The sequence below is a fragment of the Triticum aestivum genome, chromosome 4B (genome assembly GCF_018294505.1).
Source record: "Triticum aestivum cultivar Chinese Spring chromosome 4B, IWGSC CS RefSeq v2.1, whole genome shotgun sequence".
NCBI classification, from domain to species: Eukaryota; Viridiplantae; Streptophyta; class Magnoliopsida; order Poales; family Poaceae; genus Triticum; species Triticum aestivum.
The window spans coordinates 618,890,535-618,907,136 of NC_057804.1; the positions used below are offsets into that span (position 1 = coordinate 618,890,535).

Here is a 16,602-nt window from a genome sequence, read left to right on the forward strand (position 1 = left end):
ATAATTGTCTTTTATTCATGCTATAATTGTATTATCCGGAAATCGTAATACACGTGTGAATACTTAGACCACAACATGTCCCTAGTGAGCCTCTAGTTGACTAGCTCGTTGATCAACAGATAGTCATGGTTTCCTGACTATGGACATTGGATGTTATTGATAACGGGATCACATCATTAGGAGAATGATGTGATGGACAAGACCCAATCCTAAGCATAGCACAAGATCGTGTAGTTCGTTTTGCTAGAGCTTTTCCTATGTCAAGTATCTCTTTCTTAGACCATGAGATCGTGTAACTCCCGGATACCGTAGGAGTGCTTTAGGTGTACCAAACGTCACAACGTAACTGGGTGACTATAAAGGTGCACTACAGGTATCTCCGAAAGTGTCTGTTGGGTTGACACGGATCGAGACTGGGATTTGTCACTCCGTATTACAGAGAGGTATCACTGGGCCCACTCGGTAGTGCATCATCACAATGAGCTCAAAGTGACCAAGTGTCTGGTCACGGGATCATGCATTACGGTACGAGTAAAGTGACTTGCCGGTAACGAGATTGAACGAGGTATTGGGATACCGACGATCGAATCTCGGGCAAGTAACATACCGTCTGACAAAGGGAATAGTATACGGGGTTGTTTGAATCCTCGACATCGTGGTTCATCCGATGAGATCATCGAGGAGCATGTGGGAGCCAACATGGGTATCCAGATCCCGTTGTTGGTTATTGACCAGAGAGCCGTCTCGGTCATGTCTGCGTGTCTCCCGAACCCGTAGGGTCTACACACTTAAGGTTCGGTGACGCTAGGGTTATTAGGAAGACTTGTACGTGATTACCGAATGTTGTTTGGAGTCCCGGATGAGATCCCGGACGTCACGAGGAGTTCCGGAATGGTCCGGAGGTGAAGATTTATATATGGGAAGTTGTCATACGGTCACCGGAAGGTTTCGGAGGCATATCGGTATTGTACCGGGGCCACCGGAGGAGTTCCGGGGGTCCACCGGGAGGGGCCACCTCTCTCGGTGGGCCTCATGGGCCATAGTGGGCAGGGGAACTAGCACCTAGAGGGCTGGGCGCCCCCCCTTGGGCCCTTGCGCCTAGGGTTGGGGGGAAACCCTAGTGGGGGCGCCCCCCCTTGCTTGGGGGGCAAGCCCCCTCCCTGGCCACCGCCCCCCCTCTAGATCTCATCTAGAGGGGGCCGGCCCCCTTTCCCCTTCCCCTATAAATAGAGGGCGAGGGGAGGGCTGAACACCTGATCCAAGGCGCAGCCCCTCCCCTCCCCAACACCTCTCCTCCTCCGTTGAGTGCTTGGCGAAGCCCTGTCGGAGTACTGCCTCTCCACCAACACCACACCGTTGTGCTGCTGCTGGAGCCTTCTTCCTCAACCTCTCCTTCCCCCTTGCTGGATCAAGAAGGAGGAGACGTCATCCGCTCCGTACGTGTGTTGAACGCGGAGGTGCTGTCCGTTCGGCACTTGGTCATCGGTGATTTGAATCACGGCGAGTACGACTCCATCATCACCGTTCTCTTGAACGCTTCCGCACGCGATCTACAAAGTGGTATGTAGATGCAATCTCTCTCCCATGACTCATTGCTTAGATGAACTCATAGATGGATCTTGGTGAAACCGTAGGAAAAATTTTAATTTTCTGCAACGTTCCCCAACACTATGAGGGCGTCCATGAGGTCCAAGCCATTCAGTACTTCGTGAGCGACTGCCGGGATGGCATCCTCCTCAAGCACAAGCTTCCGGGCTCCGAGCCGGCCACCATGGCCGCGCTCATGGTCATCGCGGACAAGTACGACAACGCCGACTCCGCCATGAAGATCCAGGTGGTGCTGGATGAGGCCGGCAAGGCAATGCTGGCACAACCCCCAAGCCGGCTGGCGAGAGCAGTCGCCAGGAGAACAACCAGCAGAACAACAATCGCAAGGCCGATCGACAGGCCCCATGCTACGACAACCGCCTCGTCGCGGCCGTTGAGCAGGCGCCCGCGGTCGAGCCGACCGGCAAGCGCCGACAAGACGACATGGCGACCCGCCATGAGCTTCGAGGAGATGCTCGACGCTTCCTGCAAGCATCACAGCGGTGCGAGGCTGTCCACGCACAAGCTCCGACAGTGCCCATCACCAAGCGCATCATGAGGGGCGACATCCCGCCGCCTCCGGCTCCGGGTGCGGGGCCGCCGCCTCCCCCTCCCCGGCGATTGGCGCGATGCGCGGTGATGTTTTCTCCAACCAAAACGCGAGTTGCGTCGTCTTCACCAGCCTTGGCGACGACAAGCGTAGCGAGCGCCTGCTCCGGCAAGAGGTGAACACCGTCATCCCGGCCGTGCCGGAATACATGAACTGGTCGGAGCGCCCGATCAGCTGGACTCGGGGAGGACCACCCGGCCGTCATGCCCAACCTGGTGGCTACGCCCTTGTCCTCTACACCACCATAGTCGCGGCCCGACGCACCTTCAAGTTTTCGCGAGTCCTCATCAACGGTGGCAACAACATCAACATCCTCTATCGCGACACCATGACCAAGCTCGGCCTCGAGGCCAAGGACCTGGAGCCATCCCGGAAGGTGTTCCACGACATCGTGCCGGGTCTCTCTTGCTCCCCCAGCGGCCGGATCCGGCTCGATGTCCTCTTCGGCACAATCAATCATTTCGGGCGCGAACCTATCTGGCTCGAGGTGGTGGACCTGTCCAGCGCGTACCATGCATTGCTGGGCCGGCCCGCGATTGCCAAATTCATGTCAGTCTCCCACTACGCCTATCTGGAGATGAAGTTGCCGGGTCCCAAAGGCTTGATCACTGTCGTCCGCGACTACAGGAAATCCCTGGACTGCGCGCTCAAGCCTTGTGCGTGTCATTTCCTGTTTGGCGTTTCTACAAGGCGCATGTACGTTTCTTCTTCGTATGTCTCGTAGTACCAGCATACATGGCGGAAGTCACATGGCATCCACATGGACGGACCGTTTCGTTCGTCACGAGTGCACGCACACGGCACACCGGCGACTCCGCGATCGCCACGCAGCGTGTCTGCGGTGGCGGTGGCCCGCCCGAGAACACCGCATCGCACACCGGAACCGTAGCTGCCGATCTGACGCCGACGAGCGGGACCCGCGTGCCTCCTTCGTCTCCCTCCAGCCGCATATGCCTCCACCTCCGCACCACACACACGCGCGCGCGCTATACTGCCACCCATGACATCTCACTCCGCCAGGATCTCCCGATAAAGAAACCTCCGCCTGCTCCTGTCCCCGTCTCGCCATTCCCGTGAGCGAATCCACCGCCAGTCGCCAGCGTGCTCGGGTGGGTGGGCGGCAGCAGGCGGCCAACCGGGGAGATGCGCCCCTATAAAGCCCCCCGCCCCTCCGCCTCCCTGCTCCCGCCACTGACCGCCTGACCCGGCTCCCATTCCGCCGCCTGGGCTCCCGCTGGCCCGCGGCGTCACAGGATGGCCGTCTGCTCCGGAGGGCTCGTGGCGCCGCCCTTCGATCTGGCCGCGAGTCGGCCGGGGAAGTTGGGTGCGGGGCCCTGGCCGCGCCCCGCGCGTGGCCCCGCGCGCGCGATCCGCTGCTGCTGCTACGCCCGCCCGGACCCCACGCCGCCGCGGAGGCTGCTGCTGCTCTCCGCCAAGGCGTCTGCCGCGGCCTCGCCGGAGCGCGTCCACGGGAGCAAGCCCGCCGCCGCCGTCCGGGGACGCCGCCGCGTCGGCCTCACCGTCACACCCTCACTCCCATTCCCCTCCTCTCGGTACGTGCGCGGCCACTCGCCACTGCGAATCTAGGATTTATCCTCCTACACATTCAATATTAGTTTTCTTTTCTGTGCAGATAGATACACTTGCCTGTTATATCTGGCCTCACATTCGCCACTGCCAACAATCATGCTCCTTTTCTTTGTTTATTCCAACACATGCGTGCATTTTTATAGAGTTTAATTAACGTGCCAATGCTGTAGACAGAAGCTTCATATTCATACCATACACTACTAGTATAATGCATATGTTTTGTGCTGTTGCAGAATAAGTGCTACTATTTGTTTAGTACTGATGATGAAATCTCTGATACACGATTCTCTTTTGTTCACTAGTATAGTTCTACAAGGCAGCCCAAGCAGAAAGATTTCTATCCACGGTGCACGCCGAGAGGGCCGGCTCCCCAGTCCCGCGACACCCCGCCCAAGAGAGGTGGGTTTGCTTTGCTGACACTTTTAATTTTGAAAGAAGAATGTTTCCCAGATGTGCACTCCAAAGTGAAAATGCCCCAACTTGTAGTTATTCTGCGGTGCTAAGGAAATGCGTGTGTTTCTTTGGCACCTGCCTTATAGACACTGGTATTGCTAGTGAGAAGGAATGGGGAATCAACCTGCTCGATGAAGCGGTCAAGGAGTCTGGCACCAACGAGGATGGAAGCACCTGGTACAGGGAGAGTGGCGAGGATCTCGGTGAGAACGGGTACCGTTGCCGCTGGGCTAGGATGGGTGGACAGACCCATGATGGTTCCACTGAATGGAAAGAGACTGTATGTTCTTGCTGCTGCTTTACTTATTCTGATATACTGCACTCTGGTTTTCATCACTGTATGTTCTTGCCTTTTCTTTCCCATATCTGCTAGGTCTGCATTTGTGGTTGAAACAGGCATGTCATTCAAGTGAATATTGTTTTGGTTTCAAAAGGTTGTTGCTCAAGTATGCATGTAATATAATATCACAGATAGCCGATCATTTTTTAATCACCGATAAGTCGTTAGCTAGTTCTTAGGAGTTTATGAGTTCCGTAACAATGTCCATTGATCTTTTATGTAACAAATCTCTGTGTATTTATTTTATGTGGCAGTGGTGGGAGAAAAGTGACTGGACTGGATACAAAGAGCTAGGTATGCAATTACTCTTTATACTGGAAGCTCTGGTAACACAACTTTGCTTCACATTTTTGGTGATACATGGTCTTTCTGACTCCATTGTTAAATAACACAAGGATTTACTTGATGTGATGGATAGTAACTAGTACGGAAATTGATCTATGTTCATTGGAAATATTTTTAACCTTTATACATTTGTTGTCATTATTTCTTGACCTCTCAATACAATTTTAACATGTTAGGTGCTGAGAAATCTGGGAAGAATGCTGAGGGTGACTCTTGGTGGGAAAAGTGGAAAGAAGTTCTGCACCAAGACGAATGGAGGTGAATCAGTTGACTTGCTATTTCAGTGTTATAAGTATATCATTCCTCGTTCAATGAATAAAAGGAAACCATTCCATATCTAACTACGTGACTACAATTGTAACTGCAACATTCCTTGTTGTTCATTGATGATGGAAAGCTGATTTTGAATTTTTTTACAAATTCCATAGATGTACTTGCATATATGCGGACATAGAACCTAAGATGGTTATAAAACCAAGCCATATGCTCATTTTTTACTTAAAAATGTCATCAACAGAATATTACAGCAAGCACACGGGTCATCTGTAGATTCCTCTTTAATGTATCCCAAGTGTATAAGATCAACAAAAGATAGATGGGATCATGATTTTCCTGACCATGTGGCATATCTCATAGTATATCACTTATATTCTTCCTAGAATTGCAAGCTCTGTTTTTCTTCCTATCCACTATACTTCCAATCTTCAGTTTAGATAGCACCTGCTACTAGACAAAGGGCTAATCACTGTAATGTATATTCACTTTTGGTGTAGTATTTGTAGCATTGATTACAGTAGTATCTATGTGAAGAAAATGGAAAATACTCCCTCCGTCCCATAATGTAAGAGCGTATTTAACACTACACTAGTGTAAAAAACGCTCTTATATTATGGGACGGAGGGAGTAAGTAATAACCCTATTATAAGAAAATATGAATTTGCAGCCCGTAAGGCTAGATCATGGTTTAAATCTTTAAATTGTGTAACACAGCAATCTTGCAAGACTCGAGAAGAGCGCAGAGAAGCAAGCCAAATCAGGGACAGAAAATGCTGGGTGGTATGAAAAATGGTGAGAGTTGCATTGTGTTTTTCTTTAGGTTTGGTTACAGGTGGCGCTGCTGATTATTTAATTGAACTGTTAATTTTTCTCCAAGGTGGGAGAAATATGATGCCAAGGGCTGGACAGAAAAAGGTGCGCATAAATACGGGAGGTTAAATGAGCAGTCCTGGTGGGAGAGATGGGGTGAACATTACGATGGTCGTGGCTCTGTATTGAAATGGTGAGCTTCTTGAGCTTCGTCTTTCTTACTCTGTAAGCACCTTCCTACCTGTGTATTACTGAGTAATCGGACTATATGTATTCAGTGGTTTATGAGTATTAAACTGTAGATTTAGTCATAATGCCTTAGGTTACCATACATACTGTATTTGCCAGTTTGCCCTGTGCAATGGAGATTGACAACTGTTGCAATCCCTTTGATGGTCTTACAGGACAGATAAGTGGGCAGAGACAGACTTAGGCACCAGATGGGGAGATAAATGGGAAGAGAAATTCTTTGCTGGAATTGGTTCACGACAAGGGGAGACATGGCATGCTTCTCCTGGCGGTGACCGTAAGTTTCGCCACCATTGATAACATATATGCACAATACGCGTTTTGCTGGTAACAATATACTCTGCTGGATGCTAGTCATTAACTTAATAATATTGACATACATATCCTCGGTAGGGGGTCAATAACATTATGCCTTATATTTTTTTACCTATATCTTCAATAAATTACAAAGGTTTGTTGTGAACAGAGCTACACCAGGAACTACCACCCTGTTTGTTTTTGCTAATCATGCATGATAGCCTTTTGTGATTCCCTTTGACCTACAGGCTGGCGCTGGGCTCACTACCTTAATGGTGACAGAAAGATATTCCCTGAACATTCATGTACCAACCAATTTGTACAAGCTTCCACGAAATGCAAAGCATTGTGCTTGTTGCATTGATTGATGAAAAACGTTATGTACAATCCTGAATGTTGGCTAGCCCAACCGTAAACAAACAGCCCATTCTTCACAAAGTAGCTAGGCCAAAACCAACCCGTAGCTTCTTTATGAATTTTGATTAATGTTATTATTTGCTTAATAAATTATATTTCACAATAGTTGTTAACTATTCACCAGTTAGTTCCTAAAAATGTCATTCGTAGCCACATATGTTGCGTCTCATCGAGTCCAACTAGCTAAGATGCTACTAGCTGTCTACTCAAACACACGTCCAACAGCGTTGGTGCCCACACACTTGTTTGTAGTGTCTTTTGCTGCTGTCCACATCAGAAATAGCACTAACTAGCTAGTTTGTGGCAATTGGGTCATACATTACCAACGACTGAGATCCTTTAAATACTGTAAACTAATTGAAACAGTACCATTCTGTGTAAGTTGCATGCAGTATATGCAGAATCTCCGTTCTTAGAAATTGGATGCTCAACATGTATAGCGCTAGCAGTATAACTTATATTACGAAATCTTCATAGCCAGTTACTTATCTGATTTGAATCTTTCAGGCTGGTCCAGGACTTGGGGAGAAGAGCACTTCGGCAATGGGTATGTGCTGTCATTCATGATGGTGTAATATATTAAGATCTGTGCTGAAATCGTTCTAGTATATATGATACTATCAGTGGATAACCAGTGAAGTTGACATGTTTCAGTAAAGTTCATAAGTACGGGAAGAGCACAACCGGCGAGAGCTGGGATTTAGTCGTCGACGAGGAGACATACTACGAGTAAGATTTTTTAACCCCTGAAGCTTATTGCCAGCTCCAGTAAAACAGTTCCAGACACGATCAGAACTAAAATCATGGTGAGCGGGTTGGATCTCATATTCGTGTGCGTTTCACCATATGACAGGGCGGACCCTCACTACGGGTGGGCGGACGTCGTTGGGGACTCGTCGCAGCTGCTGTCGATACAGCCGGTGGAGAGGCCGCCTGGGGTGTTCCCGACCATCGACTTCAGCTCGTCGCCCCCGCGCACGGAGGAGCCGCCCGGCATGCCGCCTTCGTCCCTGGAGTGAGTTTGCAGCAGTAGCGTCCATCCCGCCGCAGGAGTAGAGCTCAGGCCCCCCCGGTTTTGCCTCCATCATTCATTCTTTGTAGAAAAGAGCAGCAAGCGCAATCTGGCTTTCATTGGTTCATTGGTTAGATGTTAATCTTTCTTTCCCGTGTATTTTCTTTTTCGCCTTCATGTTCTACTAGCATATTCCGTCGGTTCTGGTGAACACTTTTCTCTGACAGACAGACAGACAGACAGACAGACAAAGTAGGCGAAATAATCGAGCGGCTCGCGGTTAAATCTCGGCGTGTGCTTGAAATCTGTTTGTGGTCGGATTTGCTGTAACCATGGGGCTGGACTAGTAGAGAGGGTGGTGCGTCCTTGTCCCGGCCACAAGGGAGAGAGGTAGGAATATGGTGCTCGCGCGTTGGGTGATGTGGACGGCAGTGGCGTCCGGCGTGGAGCCGTCGAGCTCATTCTCAGTCTCAGGGCGTTGCCGTCTCACCCTGCCGTATGATATGGTCTTGGCCGCCGGCCCGCCGTTCAAACTTGGAAGTCCACACCGGCGTTGACCTGTAGACTGTTAGCGTGGCACTCTGGCTGGCAGAGGTCTAATCATTTTCCTTGTGACGCGACTTGTGGGAGGCGAATCCTGTACGACTCGCTTGTGAGAGAGCTCCTCATGAGGTGGCCCACCTGCCAGCCTCCACATGCGACCGGGTCGCACGTACGACCCGGTCGTACAGGATTATTTTGCCGACTTGTGGGCGTGGAATTCCAGCTCCTCTTCGCTTATTAGTCACACGCCACACGCGCTTCGGTCGCCGCAGCCCCTGTGGAACGCCACGCCAGAGAACAATCTTTTCTTGTTTTTTCACCGAGCTGAGCTTGTACCTTCTCCGAATTGGGGTTTTTGCGGGTTTTCATTTTTCTTCTGAATTAATAGACTGGAACTTACAAAATCCGTAGACTTTAGAAAACGAATAAATTTTAGGGGCGTTCGTAAACGTACAAAATTAATAGGCTGGAACTCACAGCGGCATGGCGTATAATGGTATTGAGAATTTTAGCGGTTTAGTATTTTGAAAGAATTTCGGAGGTTTAAGCTGCGCTCCTACATATCTAGTACTCCTCCGTTCCATAATATAAGAAGATTTCTCGAGCTAAAACTAGCTTGATTTTATCCCCATTATTTCACACACTTTGGTAGTAACCCATGTCGGCTAAGCAAAGCCGGAGGATTATCTTCCATTTCGAGCCAAAAACGTATTAATGGGGGCAGGGCCCCGCACAACACATACGACCATTTAAGCCGGGCCTCCGCTCCGGTGAGCACAGCTGCCGAGCATCATCTCATTCTCATCCTCCTCCACCCGCGTCAACGCCGCAGTCAAACGCCTCCCATTCCCACTCTCCCCCCTAGCTAGCTCCCACCATGCCGCTGCCGTCGCCGCCGGCCGCCGTCCTCCTCGTCCTCCTCCACCTCGCCGCCACGGCCACGGCGACCAACTTCACCTGCAGCGCGCCGCGGGGCACCATCTGCCAGTCCGCCATCGGCTACCGCGTGCCCAACGCCACCACCTACGGGGACCTCCTCGCCCGCTTCAACACCACCACCCTCGCCGGCCTCCTCGGCGCCAACGACCTCCCGCTCGCCACCTCGCCCAAGAAGCGCGTCGCCGCCAAGCAGACCGTCCGCATCCCCTTCCGCTGCCTCTGCGCCGGCAACGGCGTCGGCCAGTCGGACCACGCGCCCGTCTACACCGTGCAGCCGCAGGACGGGCTGGACGCCATCGCCCGCAACTCCTTCGACGCCGTCGTCACCTACCAGGAGATCGCCACCGCCAACAAGATCGCCGACGTCAACCTCATCACCGTCGGCCAGAAGCTCTGGATCCCGCTGCCCTGCAGCTGCGACCCCGTGGACGGCGCCGACGCCGTGTTCCACCTCGCCCACATCGTCGACGCCGGGGAGACCACCTCCGGCATCGCCGCCACCTTCGGCGTCACCGAGGACACGCTGCTCAAGCTCAACAAGATCGCCGACCCCAAGACACTGCAGAAGGACCAGGTTCTTGATGTCCCGCTCCCTGGTACGTATAAAATTACTTACTTACTTGTGCTCTCTTCTTTCTTCTTCAATCTTCATGTTATACATACAAGTAGTAGTTCAATTAATACATGCAGTTTATTAATTGAAGGATAAACATCTAACTGTAGTTGTTCTTGCAATCTTGTGAGGAGGTTCTGAACTCAGATTTCAATTTATCTTGACTTGATGCTGGCCAGTAGACTAGGAGTACCAAGGAAGAGTGCAAGTTAGGATTAGAATAGGATAAATAAACTAGTTATAGTCAACCGCACGCAGGACCAGCTGGGGGCCTGGGATTGGGGGAAATTCTACTTCAGTTGCTTTGTTTAGTATTTTTCCCTATGGAGCTTAGGTGTTACTGACTTGCTGTTATAGTTCTGACTGAAAAATAACCGGGAATGCAATTCAAATAAATTATCGCGGTCGGGATGCTAGTTGTTAATCGAAAATGCAATTCAGGTATCTTCTCCGGGAATTCAGTTATTGTTTTAGTTTAAAAGGTGTAACTAGGACTAGTCTTGCAATATGAGGTACTGCCACTAAGTCTGTGTAGAAGTTTTTCAGATGACTGGTGACAGTCTGCCAGAATGCAAGTTAGGATAAACTAATGAGTTAATTATGGACGGCCACATGCATAAACTGGGACTGAGGAAACTGATAATTATATATGCTTCCTTGTTTAGTTTGCCCGATGGAAGTTGAGTGTTGGTTCTGATTAAAAATGATGAGCCAGATTGCGCTTCTGATGAATTATTGCAAGATGCTAGCTGTAGTACTATATGGCCTGGATTCAGTGATTTCATTTATACAAATATAATAGGTTAAGTACCTTCTAGGCCTCTTCAATCAACTTAAGCCATGGTCCCCTTGTGTGGAGCTTTATTCCAAATATCCAGCGATGACAGGTGATCTCAAAGAGACGAGGTTGATGCTCATGCTTCAGTTGTTCAGAGAGATTCAGACCTCATGCTTCCACTCTGAACTTGGAAGCTTTTAGAGACGTCGCCATTTGTCCATCCTGTGTGCCAGGGCAGAAACCTAACAAATTGCAACCGTTTAATTGTCCAGAAAAGAAATGCATCTGTGGTGTGAAATTTGTTGAAGAAAATAAGCTTTGAAGCTTCAATTGATTGATGCCCTACTTGGACTTGTTTAATTGGTTGTTAGCTGTTGCTTTCTCCGGGCAAACTCTCTGACTTTTCGGTCTCCAACTATGAACACGCTACTAATCCACAAAGTTGACTCTGACTGGACTGTTCAGTGCACACGCCTTTTTGAAGATTATTGATGGATTCTTTTGACTAGTGTTCATTATGGTTCGTAAAACAGAGCCGCATATACGAAATGGTATTCTGAACCTGGTAGGTACTAACTGCTCGTCGAATTTTGTTATACTCAGTTTGCAGCTCATCAATCAGCAACACCTCGGCTGATCATGATCTGCGCCTCCCGAACGGCACCTACGCGCTCACCGCGCAGGACTGCATCCAGTGCCGCTGCAGTTCAAACACCTTCCAGTTCCAGTACGCAACTTAGCACCCTTGCTTCCATATCTCTTGAGCTGTTTCTCAAGCAGTAACCAGGAGATTAACCATTTTTATCCCATGTGGATGTGGCGACCCCCAGGCTAAATTGCACCGCACTGCAAGGAAAAAAGGGATGCCCAGCGGTGCGGCCGTGCGGCGAAGGGCTCAATCTTGGGCAGACAAGTGGCGCCGGTTGCGACTCCAAGATGTGCGCTTACAGTGGTTATTCCAACAGCTCTTCACTCAGCATACACACCACTGTTTTCAAGAACCAGACAGCACCAGCATGCGAGAGTAAGTGTAGCCTCTTAAACTTGCAGACCCTCCCCAGGCCCGAGCGGCGCAGTTTATCGACCTGAGTCGGCGATGAGACAGTGTCTCTAACCTCTTCTTGTTGGTATTGCAGAAGCAGGATCTTCGAGGTCGGTATTGGCAGGGTCCATGTGGAGGATACCTGCTATCTCCTTCCACATGGTGTTGATCTTGGTATGCTTCCTTTGATACCGAAGACGCCCACTCTAGCCGCTATATATATATATATATTATCTTGGAAAAAAAAACTCACGATAGTATATCAATTTGTTGATCGATGTGATTGTTGTTGTTGTTGTTGTAAGTTGAAATTCCGATGACCGGTTTGTTGAGCTTTTCATTTTGACTATTCTTCTAGAGAATGAGTCGCGCTAGCTGCCTGAATAAAGCAATGATATGCGTTATTTTCGTACCGAACCTAGTCCTTTGGATTTGAAACTGCCGCATTATCTCTTAACTTCAATTTATCATACTACTAGTACTCAGAATTTTGCTCCTCGGTCATCTTTTGTGACAGTAAAACCATCATATCTAAAGAATTAGCACAAACACTTGTTACGGTACTAATCTTGTCGACATGAACTTGTTCAATTCATCCGTGAGAAAGAAAGAAGGGCATGTCAGCTCCGACAAGAGAACTACTTCATCTCATCTATAAAAGCTCATACCAGTAACCATGAACAATAGTTGGGCGATAACATAACAAATACTAAGTTCTAGCAGACTTGCAAGCGTCAAGTAGGTCACATAAACAGAGTGCCAGTACAAGCAGCAGCAGAATTTTTGTCTTCATGTTTGGCTGTTTCAACAGCGTCTTGCTTCATCGGCTGTCTCTTCCCTCAGAATCCCAGAATTCATGCTTAGGACCTTCCATGACAATGCTAGCTCTAACTTCAGCTTCAGTAGTCACTGATGCCTGCACTCTAACAGTAGTAATATCATCAGGTGCAGACGGATTTCATCTTTGGTATAGAAATAACCGACAGTGTTCAAATAATTTACCTGCATCGGTTACTACCGAGATCCCAGTGTCTTTAGCATGGCTTGTCAAGTTCACTGTCTATTAGGTGTTTCCGAGACTGCACCAACAGGATCATCAAGTTCAGACACTGGCTCTAGCTATCGGCTCCCTAGGGGACAAAAGGAGACTCCTTCAATAGAGTTGGCAGACTCACTATTTCTTCGATCGAAATATATAAAATCTAACTCCAGCATCCCACCTAGATCATCTCCCCACCGGCGGTGTACCGGGAAACCAGGTTGAGTGCTGCCCGTGAAATACTTGCCCGAAGATGGATGTGCAATCGTACATGAAGTATGGTCGCAAACGATGCAGCGAACTGTTCACGAAACCAAAACATAAAGCAAATAAATGAGCTGCCTATAAGGATGGCAAATACTCCCTCTGTAAACTAATATAAGAGCGTTTGGATCACTAAAATAGTGATCTAAACACTCTTATATTAGTTTACATTTTAGTGATCTACTTTGTTAGTCGGTGTCTACTAAACCTAAACTTTTCAGAGAAAGGGTGTGGCTAGGTGATATAGCATATAAGATAATAAAAAGAAAAAAGAAAAAAGTGAACAGAAAAATTGTGTACGAATCTCCATGCAAAATCAAAGGACTATAACATCGAACGAGACATAACAAAAGTTTCAGTCGACTGAGACTTAGCAAAACTGTTACAGAAAAGACGCGGCCGAACCCGACTAGGGCGCTAGCCGAGTCCGGCTTTGAATTAACAAAGCCATCAACCGGCCAAAATACAACTGCAGAGTACATCAAAGAACTCAAACAACAGAAAGCAACAAGATACAAAGGAGTTGGAAAGCAACTTACTAAGCCCCAAACACTTCAGCAGGAAGGGTATACAATGGAGCACACAGCTGAAGAAGTTGAGGTCCTCCACCACGACTACATCTGGACAGAAGCAAAGCCGGCTCTGGAGAGGGAGTGCAGATGCACCTACATGGTCTGCCGTCACCAGACACTAAGGCCCCCGGCACGATATCCATCCAAACTCCGTCTTCAAAGGAGGCCACACCTCGTTGCCTGAATCGCAAGGTGTCGTACCACCGAAGAACGGAAAGTTCCCATGAACATGGATGGAAACCGCCGGATAACCCCAAGAGCGGATCAGAGCACCCCAAATGTGCCGACGAGGCTCATCCAAAGCAGAGCGAGCTACACAGCCCTTGGGCAGAACGCGCCGGAGGAAAGTGAAGGCTTGGACGAAGAACACGCCCTTGGCTGCTGTCAACGACCCCATACAGTGCCCACCACCACACAGCTCTCAAGGAGACGCCTTCAAGAAGGTCACGACGCCAAGGACACCGTCGTAGCCTACTAGAGTTAGGTCTTCACCAGAGAAGCAAGGTGTTGGGGAGCGGAAGGGCGGACCTTGAGCGACGTCTCCATGAAGAAACTCGACGCCTGCGGACATCGCCGTCGTCGTCGCCGGCCGGAGCCGATCAGTGGTTTCCCCCAGTCTGGATCCCAACCACCAGATTCGGGCACAGCCCAGGGGCTGGCCAGCCACGCCGGCATAGCCAGGATCCGCTGTGGGAGAAGCACACCAAGAAGGGGAAGATGGCCAGCAGCCGGATCTGGCACCGGTAGCCGCCCAGACAGCCACGCGATGCCCCAGTTTAGCGAAGATCTGTCGGCCATCCGAGCAGATCGCCAACACCATGCCAACCCAACTGCTCGCCGCAGGAAACAAGGGGCCTCGCTGGGGGCGCCGCCCTAGATCCAAGATTCTCCGACACAGGCCGGAGCTGCGCCACGGGCTTGCCCGGTGACAACCTCGTGTGGGGTGGTGCGGCGGAGGGGAGGGGGGATTCCCTACGCCATGACCCGTACATGATGCTGCAGAAATACAAAAATAAAATAAAATTATGATGGAAGCAATGATACTACTAATTTGATATTGCACCATGGCCATATTCTAATAAACTCGATCAAGATTAGAAAAATATTTAGCTAGTTGCTTCTTAGGGTAGTGGCGAGTGTTGTCCTCTTGAACCTGCGGTACCTTTTCAGGCTTTTCGCTCTGTAAGCTGGATATTTTGTGTCGCTAACATACTTTTGAAAACCCATGATGGGCCTAAGTGCAAGATGTTCTCCTGGCTCGTGCTGCATGGGTGCATTTTCATCGCTAGTATTTTTTGAAACGAAGACGCTAGAAGCGTCCGGCTTTAAATTAATAAAGCCACCAAGCAACCGTCACAGTGGTGCAAAGGTTTTACAGACCAAAGTAGCGCAACATGAAAGACGCAGAGAGGCATCAAGGAGCGAAGGTTACAACAAGCGATCGACAAACTAGTTCACACACTATTCCTTCGACTACCTCAACTCCAAAAAAAGAGAGACCAACTATGGAGGCTGCCGCGCGGTCGTCAACGTGCTTCTGATCTTCTCCATGGTCTCCGACATCCGCTCAGAATCGTGGTGCTTCCCCAATGATGTCCACATCTGTAAGAAGAGATGACATTTGAAGATAAAGTTAGCGGGGTGATTAGGAAACTTATTTTCAATCGTCGTTTTGCTCTTAATAGACCACAAACCCCAAAGAAGCACCCCTACGCAACGCCACACAATACGGCCACTAGATCCTTTCTGGGATTGAACTATCTGAAGCAAATCGGATCCCGACGCTGGGCTCCAATTTTGGTGGAATGCTCCCCTCACCGCACTCCATGCGAATCTAGCTAGCGCACATTGGAAAAAGACATGGTTCGCATCCTCGTGATTCCCACACACAATACACGTTCCATCGGAAGGACCGTTCCTTTTGGCCACATTGTCCACCGTCGGGAGGCGGTTTTTAAACATTTGCCATAGGAAAAATTTGATCTTGAGTGGGATCCCTGCCTTCCATAGCCCTCTGGCACTATCCAGGGTGTTGCCTTCTACCAACTTGGCGTATAAAGACTTCATCGAGAATTTCCCAGAGGCCGACAAACCCCATGAGACCACGTCAGCTCCCAAGCTTAGCGGTGCCGGCCCAATTTTTGCCAACAACTCGTTCCACCTCCCCATTTCAGGCTCTATCAAGAGGCGCTTAAAGTAAATGGTTGGTAGCGACGAGCTAAGGGTCTTCCCAACCAGCACGTTAGTGTCCGTCACTAGCTGGTAGAGGGTGGGGAAAATCTGCCACAACGACCGGGAGTCAATCCAGCTATCCAGCCAGAACCGCGTGGACAGTCCGTTATGAACTTCAAACTTGGCCCCCATTGCAAAGGCTGGTCGAGCGGCCTGGATCCCATTCCAGAACGGCGACCCTTTGCACTTGGTCGTGCATAAGTTTCCATCAAGAAAATACTTAGCCCTAAGGATGTCAGCGGAGAGCCCCGACTCTTTTGGGGCCAGACGCCACCACCACTTAGTTAATAGGGCCACGTTCATCATCTTAGAGTTAATGATCCCCAGACCACCGAACTTTTTAGGTCTACAGACCGCCGCCCACCTAACTAAGTGATACTTCTTTTTAGTTCCACATCCTTCCCAAAAGAACTTGGAACGAGGCGTGTCAATCTTTGCATGAACCCCATCCGCTAAGAGAAACATACCCGTGGTGAAGAGGGGCAAGGAGGAAAGACTAGTATTTGTGAGAATTAGTCTTGCCGCCGAGGACATGAACCTCCCTCTCCACGGGCTCACCCGATTAGCCACCTTGCCGTATAATGGTTCCCATTC

The 16,602-nt window shown here is 49.6% G+C and overlaps 2 protein-coding genes and 1 long non-coding RNA gene across 5 annotated transcripts; 2 read left to right on the plus strand and 1 right to left on the minus strand.

Moving 5' to 3' along the window:
• The first annotated feature begins 3,001 nt into the window (after positions 1–3,001).
• Positions 3,002–8,273, plus strand: LOC123093631 (uncharacterized). The gene is made up of 11 exons (XM_044515637.1): positions 3,002–3,750; positions 4,095–4,186; positions 4,327–4,520; positions 4,835–4,874; positions 5,102–5,183; positions 5,916–5,993; positions 6,079–6,204; positions 6,416–6,537; positions 7,482–7,521; positions 7,629–7,703; positions 7,828–8,273. The coding sequence occupies exons 1-11, from the start codon at positions 3,452–3,454 to the stop codon at positions 7,991–7,993; spliced, it is 1,314 nt and encodes a 437-aa protein (XP_044371572.1). The 5' UTR covers positions 3,002–3,451; the 3' UTR covers positions 7,994–8,273.
• Positions 8,274–9,294: 1,021 nt separating this feature from the next.
• LOC123093632 (chitin elicitor-binding protein) lies at positions 9,295–12,313 on the plus strand. 2 transcript variants are annotated; one of them, XM_044515639.1, is made up of 4 exons: positions 9,295–10,064; positions 11,463–11,580; positions 11,690–11,883; positions 11,996–12,313. In XM_044515639.1, exons 1-4 carry the CDS (start codon positions 9,407–9,409, stop codon positions 12,088–12,090), a joined length of 1,065 nt encoding a protein of 354 aa, XP_044371574.1. In that variant the 5' UTR covers positions 9,295–9,406; the 3' UTR covers positions 12,091–12,313. The 2 variants fall into 2 exon arrangements, with proteins under 2 accessions (XP_044371574.1, XP_044371573.1); XM_044515638.1 differs by having other exon boundaries at positions 9,296–10,064; positions 11,463–11,586.
• A 220-nt stretch (positions 12,314–12,533) lies between these two features.
• On the minus strand, positions 12,534–14,997 carry LOC123093633 (uncharacterized). 2 transcript variants are annotated; one of them, XR_006445460.1, is made up of 3 exons: positions 13,744–14,984; positions 12,904–13,241; positions 12,534–12,824 (listed from the first exon to the last, which is right to left on the minus strand). It is a non-coding gene; the product is annotated as an uncharacterized lncRNA (long non-coding RNA). The 2 variants fall into 2 exon arrangements; XR_006445461.1 differs by having other exon boundaries at positions 12,904–14,997.
• Between the last annotated feature and the right edge of the window lie 1,605 nt (positions 14,998–16,602).